Source organism: Poecilia reticulata, linkage group LG15 (genome assembly GCF_000633615.1).
Source record: "Poecilia reticulata strain Guanapo linkage group LG15, Guppy_female_1.0+MT, whole genome shotgun sequence".
Lineage (NCBI taxonomy): Eukaryota > Metazoa > Chordata > Actinopteri > Cyprinodontiformes > Poeciliidae > Poecilia > Poecilia reticulata.
Window position 1 is genome coordinate 1,866,941 of NC_024345.1, and position 18,148 is coordinate 1,885,088.

The window sequence follows — 18,148 nt, forward strand, 5'->3', positions numbered from 1 at the left end:
CATCAGAACGACACTCGGAGGAAACGTTATGAAAAGACAAATAGCCTCTTCCCTCCAAACGTCACCGTACACATGCTCACATGTCGTTCCTCAAGCATCATATCGATACCAGGTTCTTCACAGAGGAAAAATGCGTACAAAACACTATCAACTTTTATACAGAGTGTCTGTAAAAGGTGCTGAGTCAGCAGTTATGGGACTGGACCTGCACAGAACAGACAGAAAAAAAAACCCCCCATCTGAGCCATGTTATCAGGCTTGAAGGCTGCCATATCTACACTTTGTTTCTCTTCAGACGCACACACTCCTCTGTCAGCACAATGCTGTCACTTCATATGCTAGGCCTCTTCCTATATGTATACTCATGCATGTTCTTTTTAAAATTTAAAAGTTGTATATGGGTGGGAACATCAGAAGTAAAAAGCCAGTAACGACAGCTTGACATGTACACCAGGTGTGTCAAACTCATGTTTGTTTTGGGCCACATTAGGATCATGAATGGTCTCAAAGGGCTGGTTGTGTCAGAAGGTATAGCTAAAACCCATTAAAAGACGGTTAAAATATTTATAAGTAACTGCTACTTCTTAAAGTACTTCTTAAAATTAAATCAAATTGAGCACCGTTTTATATTGTAATTTGTTGTAGTCAAAGTCACAGATTTTGTGGTGTTAATTTAGAAAAAATTTCAATAAATATTGCGATAAGACGGTAAATGTGACTCGCCATCTCGATCACGGACGATAACTTGACGTCAAAGCTGAGGCAGCTGTGTAGTAAAGTAAGAAATGCTTCCACCTGCAGGTGGAAGTTAGCATCACTTTAACCCAGTGTTTTTCCCAATTTTTGCAGAAAATAAATTTTTTATTTTTTTAAGTTACTTATTCAGTCTTTTCCTAATGGTACTGTAACAATTATTTAAACGTTATTGTAGATGTGACGTTTGTCAAAATGTGTTCATTTATTCTTTCAGTATATTTTATTTAGTGAATAAGTTATTTTCTCCTGGCACTTATTGCAGTTTAAGTTGGTGCTTAAATTGTGCTCTTGGCGGGCTGTGGTTGCCATAGCAACCGTCAGCCCACCCCTCAGTCCTCTTTGCTCCTGCTGTCTTGCAACCGATATATGTAGTGGGATCAGCTTTGTGTTTTCTTTGCAAGTGCATTTTAACATAATACAAATTTAATTATACACAGGATTTCATGTATAACTCCCGCCGCCCCCATGTTTTGTATATGTTTTGAACTGCTCTCATCATTAACGTTGTGCATATCAATTCAATTCAACTCAAAAATACTTTGTGTATGCCGAAGGGAAATTAAAAGTTGTATAAAGTGCTTTGGTAGATAATGATGGTTGTGGACAAAATGAAAATGAAACGGATTATTTTTTACAACAATTAATTGTTCTGTTTCTCTGAAGTTAGTATAAGTTTAAATAGCTGGACTGATATTAACTGCCAACTTGACTCTTCAGTATGCTCCATTTTTTAAAATTAAAATTAACATTTCAGTTGTCAATTGTATGATAGTCTTTGGATTTTTAATGCATTAATTGGGGCATAATTTCTTATTATTTTTTATAAAGAATCAAGAAAATTATGGACAACCCTGAGCATCCTCTTCATGACACTGTCACAGAAAAACAGTGTCTTCAGTCAGAGGCTTCTTAAAATGTTGCTGTGAAATAGACGACTACAGGATATCCTGCCATTGTCATCTGCAAAACTTTTTAAAGAATCTTGAATGATTAAAATTAGGAGAAAAAAAATTACATTTGGGATCAATGAAGTAGTTTCGCATTTTAATTTGTATTGTTGTAATGTCTCTAAATGTCCACACGGGGGCAGAGTGGCTCAATTAACCCAAAGCAGTGAGAGGAGAGAAACTAAAGCTTGTTTTATTGGTCAAACCGGAGAGGGCTAAAGAAGTCAATGAATCTTTCACTTTATTTAGCAGGAAGTTTTTTTTTTATGTGTGCATATGCATTTGCGCATTTCTGGTTATATTTTGTGCACCTCGTTGCCCTCTGATGCATGCTTTGGCGTCTAAACATTTACTTAAAAAGGGGGGAGAACTCCCCACTTTGTGTCACTTTCGGACTTCGCCTGACGCTCATTTATTCCAACCACCTCCAGCCTGCTGACAACACCGAAAACAAACCCAAAGAGCGCGTCCGCCTAATCGGCTGAAGGCTCGGGGGAGATCTGTCCGATGATTAGCACTCTCCAACAGACGGGGATTAAAGCTGCTGGTCTCTAATTATTATAAAGCATTCGTCAGCACATTTATCTACCCATTTCAGGGGTCGACAGTAAAGCGCAGGCGGGGATGTGGATGTACTGTTAGGTGCTCTCTCTCTCCCCCCCTGTGTGTGTGAGAGAGGTGAGGCGTGGAGCCAACCGACGTCGGGGGACGCAGGAACTGGGAAATCCTCCCGAGGCAAGTCCCACGACGCAGACACGCCACGCTCCGCTCCGCTCACTCCCTCCCTCTCTCCCCAAGCTCGCATCCTGTGCTTTTCGGCTCAAGATGGCGGTGCAGGCAGCAGAAAAGGACGGAATAGTGAGTATTCCCAAAGCCACATCAGCGATAGAAGCCATAGGTGGAAGGAATGGGGGGTGTGGGAGGAGGGATTGCGTTCATTTGTGCATTCGGTGGGGATTGCTTGGTAATGCGCATCGTTATCTGGACGTGGAAGTGCTGTAAACGTGGACCAGAGCGCAAAAACCAGAGGAGAGTGGGTTGGAGGGGGGGAGTACTCCTCTTTCATCCAACTATCATCCCATGCGTGGGGCTAGGGGGAGGAAACGAGGAGATCCAGCCCGGTAGTGGTGGCATGCCTTCACCCGACGCCGCACGGTGCTCAACACGCAATCAGCTCTCTAAACCTGCCAGATCGTCATTGTTGCGAACCGCGTAGCGAGGCCACAACAATTATCAATTATTGATCACACAGGCCCGCAGCCTCACGGTGTGGGTCTCTGACCCAGGTCCTGTTTGCTTATCGGCTCCTGATTTGTGCTCTGGTGTCTTTTCAAGAACATGGACGGGGATCACACGCTGAACGACTCACTGGAGAACCCCGCTCTGATCTCACCCGACAAGGAGGATTTATCCCGTCTTTTGGTAAGAAATCTCCCCCACCTCCACACGCCCCCATTGTTTGAGTCGAGCTGTGAAGAGTGTCTCATCGTACCCCGGTGTTTGATTTATTTGTTTGGGTGGGTGTGATGGTGGGGTGGGGGTGTTGTGCGCAGACGGTGCCTTTCAGCGGGCGCATCCGCGGCGGAATGCGGCCGGGGAAGAAGATCATAGTGATGGGCATCGTCGATCTGGAGCCACACAGGTGAGATAAGGCCTCACGAAGCGGCAGGCTCAGTCCTACCTCTGCATATCTGTAATACTCTGAATACAAGTCTGTGCGCACTGATTGATATCCAAGATCAAATCCTTTTTTTGTTTTTTTTCCACTTTGTCAAACTTGTACATCCACTTCGTGAGGGCAGTGGATCTTTAAATAAGCAGAGACGGGGCGTTTCCTCACCACCAGGAAGAACAGAAAAGGGGGGGTTAGGGGGTTGGGACCGTTGGGGAAAAAATGAGGAATAAGAATCTCCAGTGAGGCAGATTTTGTTTGGGTGTGTCTTTTACCCTTCATGGAGACTTGTGTTGAATTTGAAGGGAGTGGGGGAATCCTCCCCATGACCTCATCTTTCCTGCTGCTGGCAGAGAATTCAGAGTCCAAAGTTCATGTGAAAAATAAGAGCTACTCCAACAAGCTGTCTTTGTTTTGCTTTTTTCTTCTTCTTTTTTTATTTTTTGTTGTGTCTTGGAAAGTTTACAGCAAGGATGGGATGCTTGAGTATGTATGAGCTGCACAGCTGCAGGGGAGGGAGGATAAGCAGAAACTGTAGCATGAGGGATTATGCATAATTAACACACATGCACACACACACACACGATTTGCTCTTAGACAGGAACAGCAGAATTATTCATATGTCTCATCCCAGATTAGCTACAAATGTGGACACGTTTATTGCCCCCATTGGTGAAGATGAGTAAAAAGCCTAGAGATAAATGTATCTTTTATTAAAGTGGTCTAGTTGCATTCAGTGTGAGAAGCACATGTTAAGTAATTGTTTAGCATGTTTTCACGGGGAATAAATATGATGTGACGCCAAGAGCCATTTCCTTAAATGGGGAGCGTAAGGGAAGACGTTGGACAACCTGGGAAGATTAAAAACTAAATAAATGTCAAGGCTCTTTAGCAGAGGTACCGACGTAATAGTCCAGTTTTGGATCTACTGTCCGACTCCAACATGTTTTATTGTCTCCTCAGCTTCGACGTCAGCCTGACCTGCGGACGGGATTTGGAAAAGGATGACCCGCCGTTCGACGTGGCCCTGAAACTCACCGTTAGCTTCAGCAACCGGCAGTTTATGCGGAGCGCCCGCGTCTCAGGGAAATGGACGGATGAGGAAGCTTCCACCTCCTACTTCCCTTTCATCCCTGACCAGCCTTTTAGGGTAAGAGCTTCCCTTTGCTGTCAGTATCTCAACATAAGAAGAGGTAGTCCCAGAGATCTGCCAGGTGTTTCCCAAATTTGGAGGTCATGGGATCGAACACCAGAACCAAAGGCCAAGACAGAATTTAGGGAGTTTATGTGCAGACGACACAAAATGACAATTGTTCCTTTTTAGGCTCTTAAAGACTGAAATTAAACAATTTACGTTTGACATGCCCTGACTTTTATAAAAAAAAAAAAAATCTTATCTTTTTTCAAATTATTGAACGAATCACACATAAACATTAGCAGGTAGTTCAAACAACACTCTTCAGTGTGGAAGTGGAAAGAAGGCCCTTTGTGTATCAGTGAAGTGTTTAAAAACATGAGAAAACATGAAGGCTGTGGAATGCTTCGTGGAAGAAAGATGGATTTTATATTTGAAAACAACTGAACTGATTGCTCAGCTGGAGGAGGGGAAAGCACCTGTTATCATGCAAATTACGTAGGAAAGGAACGGAGACGGGTCGACGTCACCATCCTGTCAAGCCCTTCAGGCAACAGCAGGTGACAGGAAATAGAATCTACTACAGTGAAGTTTCTAGGTTTCATCTTTTTTTTTTTAGAAATCCAGTTGTAGTAGTTGGCAAACTGGATGAAGAAATGTTGGCAGTATTTTGGAAATCTCACAGTTAAGACCAGGGTCTCCTCCTGACTCTACATTTGAGTAAACAGAGACTTATGTTGGCTAAAAACGGTAGAAACATTCAGTTGTATCGGATAAAATTGGTCATATCTGTTGATTTCCTATCAAAATCAGTGATCAAAAATCGTCTGGAAGATCTTTGATCGGTGCATCTTTGCTCTTTAATGCACAAGACTATCGTCAGTCCTTGCAGCATTAAAACCGAAACAAACGGCAGAAACCCTGTGCGCCGTCACGTGTGTCTAATGTTAACACAGCCTGCATGTGTGCAGTGGTGTGTTTACAAAACGGCATCAGCTGCTCACGTATAGGATGAAGTCAGTGCTGGGGGTGAGGGACACTTCGGGTGGAACAGCTGTGACTCATCACTGCTAGACATCAGGGCCCGGATGCTTATTCACATTCCGCTCTAATAAATTATGACTCACGATCAGCCAGAAATGGTTTGAGTTTAAAGTCCATGTTAATATTCTCACGCGTTGTGTTTGCAGAATATTTTTAGGCGTCCTTTCTGCTTCTCGCTGCCGTCTATGTGATAAGGCGATTGTTGCTCATGGGGGGTGTGCGGTCAGGAGCTGGAGCCTAGAGATTACAGCTGTTTGTTTGAAACAAAGTGGAGGCATGTGGACAGACACATGATGATCTGTGGTTTTTACAGTGAAAAGGCTTTTTTTTTTGTCCTGCTGATCTCTTTATGGAAACAGGCTTGTTATTGGCAGGGGAAGCTTCCTCCGGTCTAAGGAGTGGGTGGATGTCTACCAGTGTGGTTTATGTGTTTATTACTGTATTTGGTCAAAAGTTGAACTTGCTGTGATTGTGAGGCATCCTTTGTGTCATGCTTCAGGTCAAACTGAACAAGTGGATGAGGGGGAAGCATTAGTGGGTTCAAAATACTTGACCTATTTATAACATGAAAGGAAAAATGTTACTAAATAACAGACTGGGGGGGGGGGGGTGCAAGAAACAAGGATTATTTAATTACTTTTCTATTGATGAATGTGTAAAACCTTATATAAAAAAAATAGCTGTAAAACCATAAAGTCAAAAGCTGATGCAATATCTCTCTGAGGCTAACTCATGAATTGTTTTCTGGTGAATTAAGCAGCAAATAATGAAGTAGTTTTTCTCATTTGTCACTTTGAAACCACAAACTTGAAAGAATTTTTACTGAGATTTTATGCTGTAGACAAATGGAAAGCAGCCCAGCTTTGTGAAATGAAGGGGAAATTATACATGGTTTTTAATTTAAATAATAATAATAATGGTAGTAAAATCTTAAAATGGTTTGTACGTTATCTCTCCTCGATCTCTGCACATTTAGAGACTAAAAATATTCCCCATTCTTCTGTGCAAAATCCCTCGAGCTCAGTTAAGTCTAGCCACACACTCAAAGTCAAATTTGAGTCTGTGCTTTGACTAGACCATTCAGTAGCCTTAATATACTTTAATCTAAACCATCCAGTTTAGATTAAACCGAATAAACCAGTGATCTTTGCTAAGCAGTGATTAGCAAAGATCACTGCTTTGCTAATTTCAACTTTTGTTTTACTGGTTCCACTGGCAGATTTTTTTCACTCGCAAGACATTTTTCCCATGTTAAATGTTAAATGTTATAAATGAAATAAACTGCCAGTGGAACCGCACTTAAAAAATATATATATATTATGAAATTATTTGCTTAAAACAAGCTCCTATATCTTGCTGAAAATTTCTTTGTAAGTTAGTTTTGTCTTATTTCAAGTGTACAAAGATATTTTCACTAGAAAATGGAACAAACATACTTGATAAAATGTAATGTTTTTTTTTTTCATGCTGTGAATTTTATGGTTCCTACATGACAAATTGGAAATGGTTCAGGGATAGACTGAAGAAGCTATTGAAAATGGGGGTGAGGGAAAAAGTTAATGAAACAAATACATTTTGTCCCAAGTTAATTTTATTGCAACCTGCTTTTTGAGTCTAAATCTTTTCTGTTATTTTTCTCTCAGCTGAAAATGTAATTTGCTAAATTAAAACTTGCATCTTTTTTTTTTAATTGTTTGTTTTTTGAGGTCTTCTGCCCCTGCTTCCCCTTACTTTATCTGCTTCCTTTCTCTCCTTCCCTTCCTGCAGATTGAGATCCACTGCGAGCACCAGCGCTTCCGGATATTCGTGGACGGACACCAGCTCTTTGACTTTTATCACAAAGTGAAATCCTTGTCCTCAATCGACACAGTACGGATACAAGGAGACCTACAGATCACCAAGCTCGGTTAACGCTCCCTGCCCTTCCCACTCGCAGGAGATCTGTTTTGTGTGTGAAGCAAAGACTTAATCACAAATGACCGCACACACACTAGCGCATTACATCGTCACCGGTAAGCCGTTATGCAGCGCTGCAGCAGCATTCCATGTTGGGGGTAAAATAACTCTCTAGAGAGGACTATTTAGGATTTTTCAGCTTTTTTTTCTTCAGCTGTGAGGATATAATGCGTTTCTACTCATTTCTTTCTTTTTAACTTTATATCCAATCATTTAATTTAAGCTCTAAAACCTTCATAAGTAAAAGCAAACCTCTAAAATAGATTGTTTGGGAGGAAACTTTGAGTTCAAGATTGGAAAATTACTGTTTTGATTATGATCTACGCTTTCAAGGATGCTTTAATAGAAATTATTCTTCAGATGAAAAAAAATAAATCTGCTCATATTGTTCAAGAGTCAAGCAAATTTACCAGTAACTGCTGCACAATGAGGTTTACTCCAGATAAAACTGTCAGTAGAAATATCACTGTCCCCCCCCCAACCCCCTCGAGTGTTTGGATTTAGTTTTATTTCAAAGCTCAGAGATGTCAATTCAGTTCAAATTTAAAGTCTTATTACTGCAGAACTAAAACTTTCTGGCCTATTTGTTACTTTTCCGCCGTTGCACTTTCAACTCTTGTGCTCTCCATGAGGTCTATCCTAGTTTACGTGATGATGTGCTGCAGCCTCCCCGACCTAAATACCTAAAAACCAGGATTATATTGAGACGTCCCATATTGCTGTGTGCTGCGTTCGCAGGCAGAGTTTTAGCGACTCCTGCTAAAACAGATGGAAACATAAAATCATGTTGAAATGACTTATTTTGTGTAATTGGCTTAACTTCAAGAAATCCTTCAAACCTGAAAGCAGGACCACGTCGTTGGCGGTACTTTGAATGTAAGATGTGCATGTTTCCATGGTCGTGCAGACAGCATAGCGATGTACATAACTAATTTAAAACGTTTAATAGTTCAATTGATTTTGCAGTGTGGCTGTCGATGTCACAGTTCAGGAACGTGTGTTTTTATTTGTGTTTTCTGAATCATTCCACACCAGCTCATAGCGAGGGAGAGCTTTAATGTCACCAGCAGCTCCTTCTGAAGTCTTGCTAGTAACAATGCAACGCACCAGTCTGTCACTATGACTGTTCACTACGTGCAGAAGATCCCTTTTTTCCCTCGGTTATGACAATTCTGCACTAATTGTTGTAGAAAAACGGCTAAAAGTCGTACTTCCTGTTGGTGCTGCTACTGCTCCTCTTCCAGTATTAACATTGTTACAGAGTTGTAAGTTCCTGCTGAAGCGCCATTAAGATGAAATGTACTAAAATTTCACAGAGAAAGCAAAGGCTGTGGGTTGCCAGGTTGGGACACGCTGATTAAAATATAGCATATTTTGTCAACCGTCATGTTACTGAGTGATCAATTAAGTTTATTGAGTATTACTTTATTGCTGCAATATTTACTATATTTATTTGGTTATTGAAGTTGAGGCTGTTGAATACCTCCGGCTTTGTAAAGTCATCAAGTGGTGTTTTTGTTACAATGAAATCTGATCTGCATGAACCAGCTGAAATGTTTTTTTTTGTTTTTTTTAATAATCTTGCTCGACTGTCATGAAATAGATAATGGTAACTTCAAATAACCAGTCACAAAGCCCATCTTTTGCTGTGGATAGACCAAAACTGATAGAAGAAAAATTGTCACTGATTGGTGACATTAATCTAGACTGAACCTCTCTGAGGCCTTATACACACGTAGCCAGGTCTTTATAAAAACAAATATCTTTGTCACATTATTTAAAAAAATCTTGTACACATGAAATCTGTTTTCTGACAAGTTTTCATCCACATTAACTTGCATAAATATGCCTCTGTGTGTTGTTTTAAACATGCCAGACCCACAGGGGGCGGTGAAGTGCTAAGCTAAAACCCATGTCGGCCAATCATATTGCTTGAAAACAACCACAACTTCCTGTTGGGGATTAAACATGGCGCCAGGAGGTTCATTTTTGTGGAGAGCTATGCAGGTTGAACTACTTTTAAATCGTATTAGAACATGAAGTTAAAACACAAGATGATGTTGATTTGGAATCATTTCAAAGCGAGCATGTGGATATGTTGACTCATGAATAATCTGGACTCTAAATCTCAGTTTCACAGACAAATATGAAGTTTTTTTTAAACGTGGACTTTGGTCTGAGTTTGTATAAATGCGTGTCTTTTTTGATATTAAACAGTTTTTGTGAGGGAGAAAGGCCAAAATTAATAAAAAATTTTGTTTTTCTCAATATCCGGCTATGTGTGAACTAGGCCTAAAATTCAAACAAAACTAGAGAACAATAGGTTTTTTACTTGTGAAGGATATTTTTAGGAAAATTTCATAGAAAGAAATTTGCCACAAATTTGACCTCTGACACCATCTAGTATACTCCACGTTGATCACAAAGAGTTCAAAGGTCTTTCTGTCGTTGCTGCTGTGAATCTGGAGTAAGCCATGACATCTGTGCCCTAACCGACGTGCTGACTTCACTGCCTAGAACTTCATCCACCATATCGCTTTTTAGACATTTTCTTTCTCTCCTCATGCCCCATCCATCAAAATCTCAATGTATGCACTAACTGTTCATTCTCCCCCTACTGTAGCAATAAATAACGTTGCTGCTGTGTGATCGAGGTCTGCTCTGAGGCAGAGTGCCTCTTTGAACCGGGTCTTTCCTGAGTTCAGTCCTTGTTCTTCGCTGGCAGGCACTCGTTTATTTTGGACACAAACAGGAAGTGCGCGCGATGTGGTATGCGAGTGTGCCGAGAGGTCAGATCAGATCTCTACATGATGTGCAAATGGGCATTGATGGTGTTTGGTATACTTTCTTCTGTCTTTTTGTTGTTTTTTTTAAGTTTACGAACAATGACCATTGCTACTGCCTCAACGTGTTGATATGGTCTACGTGACTCGGTGGTACGGTGCTGGTGGTAGATGTGTGTTCAGTTCAGTGTCATGTTTGTTGGTCCCCGGCTGTCGCGCTGTTTTCAGAGTTGACTGCTGCAGGAATTATGGGGGAGGGAGATAAACAATTGAGAAATTATAGCTCTGTTTATGTCAAGCTTTCTCAGCAGGGACTCTCTGCGACAGTCGCAATCGGTCATTTGCAAGTTTGTTTGCTTTTTTTCTTTAGTGGGTTGTACTAGGCACGGGTCTAAATCAGATTCTCATGGTATAACATTGCCAGAACCAAAGCCTTTCAACATAAAAACAAATGCATAACATTGCTTTTATTTAACACAAAAAATATTCCTACTGTTGCTAAATAGTGGAACATATTACAAGTTTAATAACATCAATAATAATTTCTCGTTACACTGATTTCAAAAGAAAGACCTGAGCAAGAAACAGACTCCTGAAATTAATGCTGATCTTGGTTGGATGGATCTTTTTGGGTAGGATTGTCAGTCTTAAAAGAGGCTTATTGTGCAAAATTCGTATTCTGCACTTTTTGTACTTCCATTTGAGTTTCTCCTGCTTCTAAAAACAGCACAAGTGCTTTGGGGTGAAAAAAATCATCCAGATGTTTTTTGCTGTCTGGAAAAATGACCCGTTTCAAAGTCCTCCACAAAGTAACGATGCAAATCAGCAGGAACTGCGCCTCACCTAGTAAACCAAGCAGAACTCCAGCACGTTGATCAGCTGGTTTTACCACTGTCTGCGCTGTACAATGGCTGCTGGAAAAGATGAGTTTTGTTGTTGACTCACCATTCGGACACCAGTTACAGCATTCTTGTTGGTTGTACAGGAGGCTCTATTAATGCTTTTCAAAGCTGTACGGTTGTATAATTACGCATTTGTTTTGTTATTTTCATGTGAGTGTAAACGCTGAGTTGGAGGGCCTGGCCAGCAGTAGCTCATTTGGATTTATAGTACAAAGAGGCCCTAAAACGCCTCATTCTGAAAGGAAAATGGGCAGAACTGACCAGACTGAAAAATGTAAGCAAAAAATAAAAACTTTTTTTTTTAATAGACCTATTCTAACCTGTTCACATAAGGCACCTTGAAGTGTTAATCAACGCTTCTTTATTTGCAACTCCGTTACTTTATAAAAGTATTTCTATACAGCAGAAAGAAGAAAACACTTGACGGTGTGCAACAACAGGTGGGAGAGGGGCAGCAGCTCCATCACAGCCAAACCCAACTGTTGCACCTTCTCGACCATCTCATTGAAAAGAAAAACGTCAAACTGTTACAAACGGTATTCAGGAAACTTTAGCGTGTTTTTTATTTTTTTTTATTTTTTTTTTTACCTTGACCCTGGTATCCATGCCATGCTTAGGTTGTAACCATGTCTGCAGTGCATGGTGCACAGCACATAGCAACTTTGTAGGGTACTCGTATGTTCCTTCTTAGTTCTGTTGCACTTTAGCCCCACCTTCGAGACTCCAGGTTTGGTACGTGCGCTCAGAAAGCTTCTGTTCTGTACTTGTTGATCTCCTTATGATCCCATGAATCCTCCACAAAGTAATGGAAAGTGAACTCTGGGAAATGTTAACTTTTTTTTTTTTTAAACTCCAGACTGTTCCATTATTTGCTCTACAAACCCATTTAAAATGGAAAAATGTAACCGAAGAACTGAATGTCTCTCTCTTTCTGATTGTAACCGGTTTAAACCCGACCCGGCTCCTACTGCCGCCAGAATTTATTCCCAGCTGTGTTCAAGTAAGAAAATCCACATCTTATTTTGAAAGCTTCCAGTTGATATGTGTGCTACCCTGTTTTTTTTGTTTTTTTTTTCTAGATGTAGATACTGGTGGGCGTGGCCTGAGGGGATTTATTTTGTACATTCTATGAATGAGTTGCGAGGCATAAATATGTGCGTGGCAGCTCGTAAACGGAACCGTTCTCCCCCTCTCCAGTTTCTGGTTTGGTCCAGCATGCTGTCCATTTTCTCTTCATCATTCAATGTTTGTTGAGGCTGTTTACAGAAAAGTATGAATAAAAATGTTCTGTTCCAGTACATAAGAAATCCCAACTATTTCATTATCTATGGTTGAAATAGATATTGAAATTGCTAATAATTTTTTTTTCCTTCCAGTTGGAACAACTTTCTAAAAGTGCTAGAAACGAAAACGGCTGTTGTGTGAAATGCTCCATCCCATTTATTTACAAAGTGTCCTAGTAGAAGTAGGCCAATCTCTTTCTAATGTGTTGTGTGGTTGTACAGGTCATTTTCTAATAATTTATTGTAACCTGCGGGATCAGTGAGCCTGCTCTATGACGCTGTCTAAATAAAGGCATACTGAGAAGTCACAGTTTCCAATTTGTGCAAACGTTCACGTTTCTTCCTTGGGGGGCGGGGCTTAAACTTCACAGTTAACCAACAGGTCTACAAAGAGTTGGATCATCTCCAATTGGTTTATCTGTCGGATTATTTGTCATGGTGGTTCTTTGGAGCTGCTTTCCAACTGTGTAATTACAGAAATCACAACAGGGAACATTCCTGAAAATACGTGAGGAAAAAAAAATTAGCTTATCTTATTAATCGATCAACTTTGCCGATGAATAAACTTTAAATATGACGTTAAATAATTTTTTAATGCGACACTGAAAAAGAGACAGTAAACAAAAGGGCAATAGACTGAGTAGGTCTGATGGGTTTTAGCTTTGAATCTCTTTGCTTACGTACCCAATATCAGAACCAGAAGTAAAGTTCAGCTATCTTCCTCACATCTGCTTACTTACTGTATATGTTCCATAAGGGATTAACAGAAGCTTGTCGAGGTGACTGGTGGTAATTCTGAAGGAGGTGTTCTGGTTTCTGCCAAGTGCTGGATCTGTTCTGTAAAACGGAAGTCATTTATTATTCTCTGAAAATCTGACAACACGTGGGCAAATTTGAAATTTGGCCCCACTTTTCCACAAGGTATGTTTGACACAAAACAACAACAACAAAAAACACTGAACGGCATCATGATTTGTTTTTTATATGGAAGTATTTGTCGAGATGAGAACATGAAAATGTTTAACAGTTGGGAAATGCCTGCTGGAAACCTGAAGTGAAAGGCATTTTATTTTATTTTTGTGAAGTTAAGTACATGTCCAAAACAACTGAATAATGTTTCTAATCTTTTAAAATTATTTGGAGTTGAGTTTTTTATCTTTTAGAGGAAAATTAAAGTTTGGGAATGTTTAAGCCAGAGAGAAGAACTGAGTTCCTCAAATAAAATCAAAAAAGTTCATCTGAAAATACCTGTGGGCTAAAGATGAACTCACAATCTGATAGATCTGTACGTTTGCTTATTAGAGAAGACCAATACTGCCACATAAAGATGTGTGATGCCAAAAATATTCACCATAACCTTAAAGAATTGCCTCCCTGTTTTACTCATGTACTTAGAGATAATAAATGATCAACATAAGTATCTAAAATACAAGCGACTGCACTTAAGGAAATATGCATATATGCAAATGAATACATTGAAAGGCAGTAAACTCATAAAATGTTTACCCTTCAAAAGTAATGCTCTTTTTTGTTGTTTGTTTAGAAGGTGGTCTATAAATGGAGAAAATATTCACGGCCTGCTGCCTCTGATATAAACAAAGGAACATTTTAACGCCGTAAATTACATTTTTTTTCATGTCTGAGAAGCAAGGAGCCATCGACAAAAAGCAGGCCCTGACAGGGCTTGTCATTTATGTCCTCACAGCTGCTGAGTGGCCTACACCAAGCCCGGATCATTTGCATCCCAGTTGCACTGGATAAGCAACTCAAAACAGGGAACGTTTCACCCTGTATGCAAAGATAAATGTCTTAACCAGCCAGCCACAAGAGCAAGCAAGTGAAACGGCTGACGAGGAGTACGGCAAAGTCCTGGTGACTATTGGAGAAAAGCAACAACAACAAAAAAACCTGAGGAAGTTTTTTTTGTTGTTTTATGTATTAAAAGGAAATAACAATAAATGTTGGTTGAAAAGAAAAAAAAAAGTCCATGAATAATAAAATCAAAATGGCACCAACACAAGACCTGTTAAAGGCACGCCTTATCCTCTTGAAGCGTTTTTTAGAATAACAAAGTATTTTTATTTATAAAAGATCCTGACATGCCCGTGATATTTGTGTCATTTATTAAACCCGTGTAGGAAGAATCAAACTCCAATTTATTCCATAAATGCTCAACAGAATTTCGAATTTATTTGTATGTATTTCAGCTTTAATTCTGTAATGGAAGAGAGAAAAGAAAAATTCACAAAAAGCATCCACCATTTTTTTTTCTCTTCCAAGTGACCCTAATGGCTTTCTCCTTTGTATAAAGCTCAAAAATCAACGAAACGAAAGAAAAAAAGAAACCAGGTCAACCTATTCTAGTGTATTTCTTAAGGGAGTGGTGCACAAAGTCGGTCCTGGAGGGTCGGCATCCTGCATGTTTTTAACACACCAGCATCAAATGATGGCTCATTAGAAGCCCGAAGAAGAACACTGACATGCTGAAAAGGTTGTTACTACCACCAGGGAGAGAACGAAAACATGCAGGATGCTGGACCAAGAGGACCGACTTTTGGAACCCCTGTCTTAAGGAATTCAAAAAACTATTTCTGATTGTATAAAAAACAAACGGCATCACAGAAATCCTTCATAGTCCTCCTGGGCAACAAGGGGCGCTACAGAACTACATTTTTTAAATGTTTTTTTTTTTTATAAGCCAGTAACAAAAGATTAATTAAATTACTTTGATTCGGTTAGACGTGGAATTCATTTTCTGTTCAAAGGGACTAGCTTCTTTTTCATTTTCCCTCTCTGCCGCATCCTTCTTGTTTGCTGGCTGTGTTTTTCCCCCCCGGGTGTTTCTGTCATGACGGGGATGCAGCAGCTCAGGCTGCTGGTCAGCGAGCGGCTAACGGCGGCTGCAGAGGAAATCTTCGGGCTCGTTGAGAGGACAATAACGGAGTATCAGGAAGAGGTGGTCCGCTCCAAGACAGAAATCATCCAGCTGAGGCAGCAGATCGAACAGCTGACCGTCTTACAGCCCCGAGTGTCTTTGTTCAAAGGAGGTTGGTAGCGACGCCGTCGAAGCAGCCTTCGAGCTGTTGCTAAGTAACCGAGAAAAAAAAAAAAAAAAAGAAAGAAGAAGAATCAACGACTTTGCGGCCGTATGAGCAACATCCGCAGTAATTTAGTTTAAGAAAATGTGCTGTAAAACGTAGCTAAATACAGTTAAACTGTCTCAAGAAGCACATAGAACTTTTACTGAACTTTTACACTTGCAGGTTATCTATCTGGCTATCTATCTACCTTGAAAATAAGCTTTAAAGGGGACCTGTTCTGTAAAATTCACATTTTGCTGGTTTCGTTTTTATACTTCCAACTGGGTCTCTACTGCTTCTACAAATAGCCCAAGAGCTTAAAAAACATCCAGCTATTTTATTTCTTTTTTAGCAATAAATGTTTTCGGTGTGTGGAAAACTAACTTTCAAAATCCTCCTGATTGTTGAGTTTCACTGCTACCAACTTTATTATTATTATTTACATTATATTATTTGCTAGGAACTTGCACTGCTAGCAACCTAGCAGTTACCTAGCAACGGAAACGGAGTTCCAGCTCACTTGGTCAGCTAGTTTTATGTTCTTTACAATGGCTGCTGGAAATTAAGTGTTTTTCCGTTGATTTATCATCTAGAAACCACTTGGTGCATTCTTGTTGGACGTGCAGGAGGCTCCACTTCTGCTTTTCAAAAATGTACTTCTGTATAATTGTGCATCTGTTTGCAGCCACATTCACATGCCAGTGTAAATGTTAAATTGGGAGGCTTGGTCAGCAACAGCTGATTATTTGGCTTTAAAGTGACAAGAGTCCCTAAATCAGCTGATTATGAAAGGAGTTCAAAAAAGGCAGAACTGAGCAGATTAAAATCTCATCTGCAAAAAAATGTGATAAACATGTTTTGTATAGCCTGTAGATCATTAGGCTCATATTTCAATATTGCAATATTTTTATTAGTCCAATATAACATTCAAATCTAAAATGTCATCTTGTCATTACTGTTAGGAGGGCTGGGTGACATGGACTTAGAATTTTATCACAATATTTTGCTGTACTATTGTGATAACAAATAAAATAACAATAAAAACCATTTATCACGACTTTCTAAGGAGCAGCACTATTCTTGAAAAACATACCCATTATAAAAATAAGCTTCTTCATATTTGTGAATTTACATATATTTATTATTGTTCTTGTGGACAAAGCAGTGGAGAAAATAGTTAAAGTTTAGTAAAGGCGTTTTTAACATTAACTGAAACTTATTGAGACAATCAAGATTAGCATCATGATATGATTTTTTTTTACGATAACTGATAAACGATACAGTACAAGCTAACCCCTAGCTGTAAGTGGAAAATCATCACAATTAATACAAACAAAGGCTTTAAAGCTTATGTCTGTGTGTAATAATGTGTTTCACTTTGTGAACTGGTAGATATAGTCCCTCTTTTGCATGTTGTCTGTCTCCTAGATGTCGAGTCAGTGTCAGAAAACCAAAGCCAGCCTCCAGCAGAAGAACAAAAGGAAGGTGGAGACCATCAGCAGGTTAAAGAGGAGCAGCTGGATGTCTGCATCATCCCAGACGTGGATACTGATTCTTCTGACGACGTAAAAGTTTCTCCTTTCGAATCAGAGACGACGCCTCACGTTGACCCCCAGCTGTTACCAAACGTCAGCTCCATAACCGTGACTCTGAACAGCGGCGACGAGGGAAAATGGATTGGAAATTTTGGCGGGAGCTCGTCGCATTCTGGTCCGAGTCGCGGCCACATTTCCCTCCTGCAGCCGGAACACATCCTGGACAGCAAGTCCTGCCGTCTCTGCGGCGTGTCCTTCATCAGGGACTGCGACCTGATCAGGCACGTGGATGAGTCCCATGCGGGGCAGAAGGCCTTCAAATGCTTCGAGTGTCACAAGGAGTTTGCCCGGAAAGACAGCTTGACTTTGCATCTGAGGGTCCACACGGGCGAGAAGCCGCACAGGTGCCCCTTCTGCGGGAAGTTCTTCACCCAGACCTCCAACCTCAGGGTTCACATGAGGAAACACACGGGCGAGAAGCCGTACTTCTGCAGCTCGTGTGGCAAAATGGTGGCGCACTCATATCACCTTAAAACATGCTCCAGGCGATCCTCGGTCACGATGGACGTCAGTGGACATTAGAGGACATTAGAGGTCTTCTAACTGAATTCTGGGTGGGAAAAAAAAAAGTACATTACAAACCTGAGTTTGCACGTATTGTGGAAGCTTTGTTCTGATCAGATACAGATGCTATAGATGCAGACTATTTATTATTTTTATATATTATTATTTGTGTTATTATTATTGTCATAGAGGTCTTTTGGAATCACCTGAAACTTTTTTAATCCATAAAACATTTGTCTAGCTCTTCAAGTTTGATTTGAGTAGTTACTCCCCTGCTTATTGTGATGCATCTCTCAATAAAGAACAACTGTTTGAGATTTAGCATGTATCGAGTCTTTTTTGCGATAGTTTATTATTTGGCCCCTGAACTGTGTTTATTTTATGTCCGATTGTACTGAACTCTTAAATGCAATCACTTTTTGTTTCAGGTATAGTTACTTTTAGCAATTTGAAAAATGTTGAGTTTACAGAACTAAAATATGCAGAACTGA

At 40.1% G+C, this 18,148-nt stretch overlaps 2 protein-coding genes across 4 annotated transcripts; both read left to right on the top strand.

The window, feature by feature from the left end:
• The first annotated feature begins 2,443 nt into the window (after positions 1–2,443).
• Positions 2,444–12,791, top strand: lgalslb (lectin, galactoside-binding-like b). 2 transcript variants are annotated; one of them, XM_017309073.1, is made up of 5 exons: positions 2,444–2,561; positions 3,039–3,125; positions 3,233–3,345; positions 4,339–4,525; positions 7,322–12,791. In XM_017309073.1, the coding sequence occupies exons 1-5, from the start codon at positions 2,529–2,531 to the stop codon at positions 7,463–7,465; spliced, it is 564 nt and encodes a 187-aa protein (XP_017164562.1). In that variant the 5' UTR covers positions 2,444–2,528; the 3' UTR covers positions 7,466–12,791. The 2 variants fall into 2 exon arrangements, with proteins under 2 accessions (XP_017164562.1, XP_008427101.1); XM_008428879.2 differs by having other exon boundaries at positions 3,257–3,345.
• A 2,523-nt stretch (positions 12,792–15,314) lies between these two features.
• On the top strand, positions 15,315–17,974 carry LOC103476486 (zinc finger protein 13-like). Of its 2 annotated transcripts, none has more exons than XM_008428877.2 (2): positions 15,315–15,525; positions 16,951–17,974. In XM_008428877.2, the coding sequence occupies exons 1-2, from the start codon at positions 15,327–15,329 to the stop codon at positions 17,673–17,675; spliced, it is 924 nt and encodes a 307-aa protein (XP_008427099.1). In that variant the 5' UTR covers positions 15,315–15,326; the 3' UTR covers positions 17,676–17,974. The 2 variants fall into 2 exon arrangements, with proteins under 2 accessions (XP_008427099.1, XP_008427100.1); XM_008428878.2 differs by having other exon boundaries at positions 16,987–17,974.
• Positions 17,975–18,148: the final 174 nt, after the last annotated feature.

Excerpts from the sequence above, each read along its gene's own strand:
- lgalslb (XM_017309073.1), top strand. The coding sequence starts at position 2,529 with ATGGCGGTGCAGGCAGCAGAAAAGGACGGAATA. Across the intron at positions 2,562-3,038 it reads CAGCAGAAAAGGACGGAATA|AACATGGACGGGGATCACAC; the intron begins GTGAGTATTCCC and ends TGTCTTTTCAAG. Across the intron at positions 3,346-4,338 it reads GTCGATCTGGAGCCACACAG|CTTCGACGTCAGCCTGACCT; the intron begins GTGAGATAAGGC and ends TTGTCTCCTCAG.
- LOC103476486 (XM_008428877.2), top strand. The coding sequence starts at position 15,327 with ATGACGGGGATGCAGCAGCTCAGGCTGCTGGTCAGCGAGCGGCTAACG. Across the intron at positions 15,526-16,950 it reads AGTGTCTTTGTTCAAAGGAG|ATATAGTCCCTCTTTTGCAT; the intron begins GTTGGTAGCGAC and ends GTGAACTGGTAG.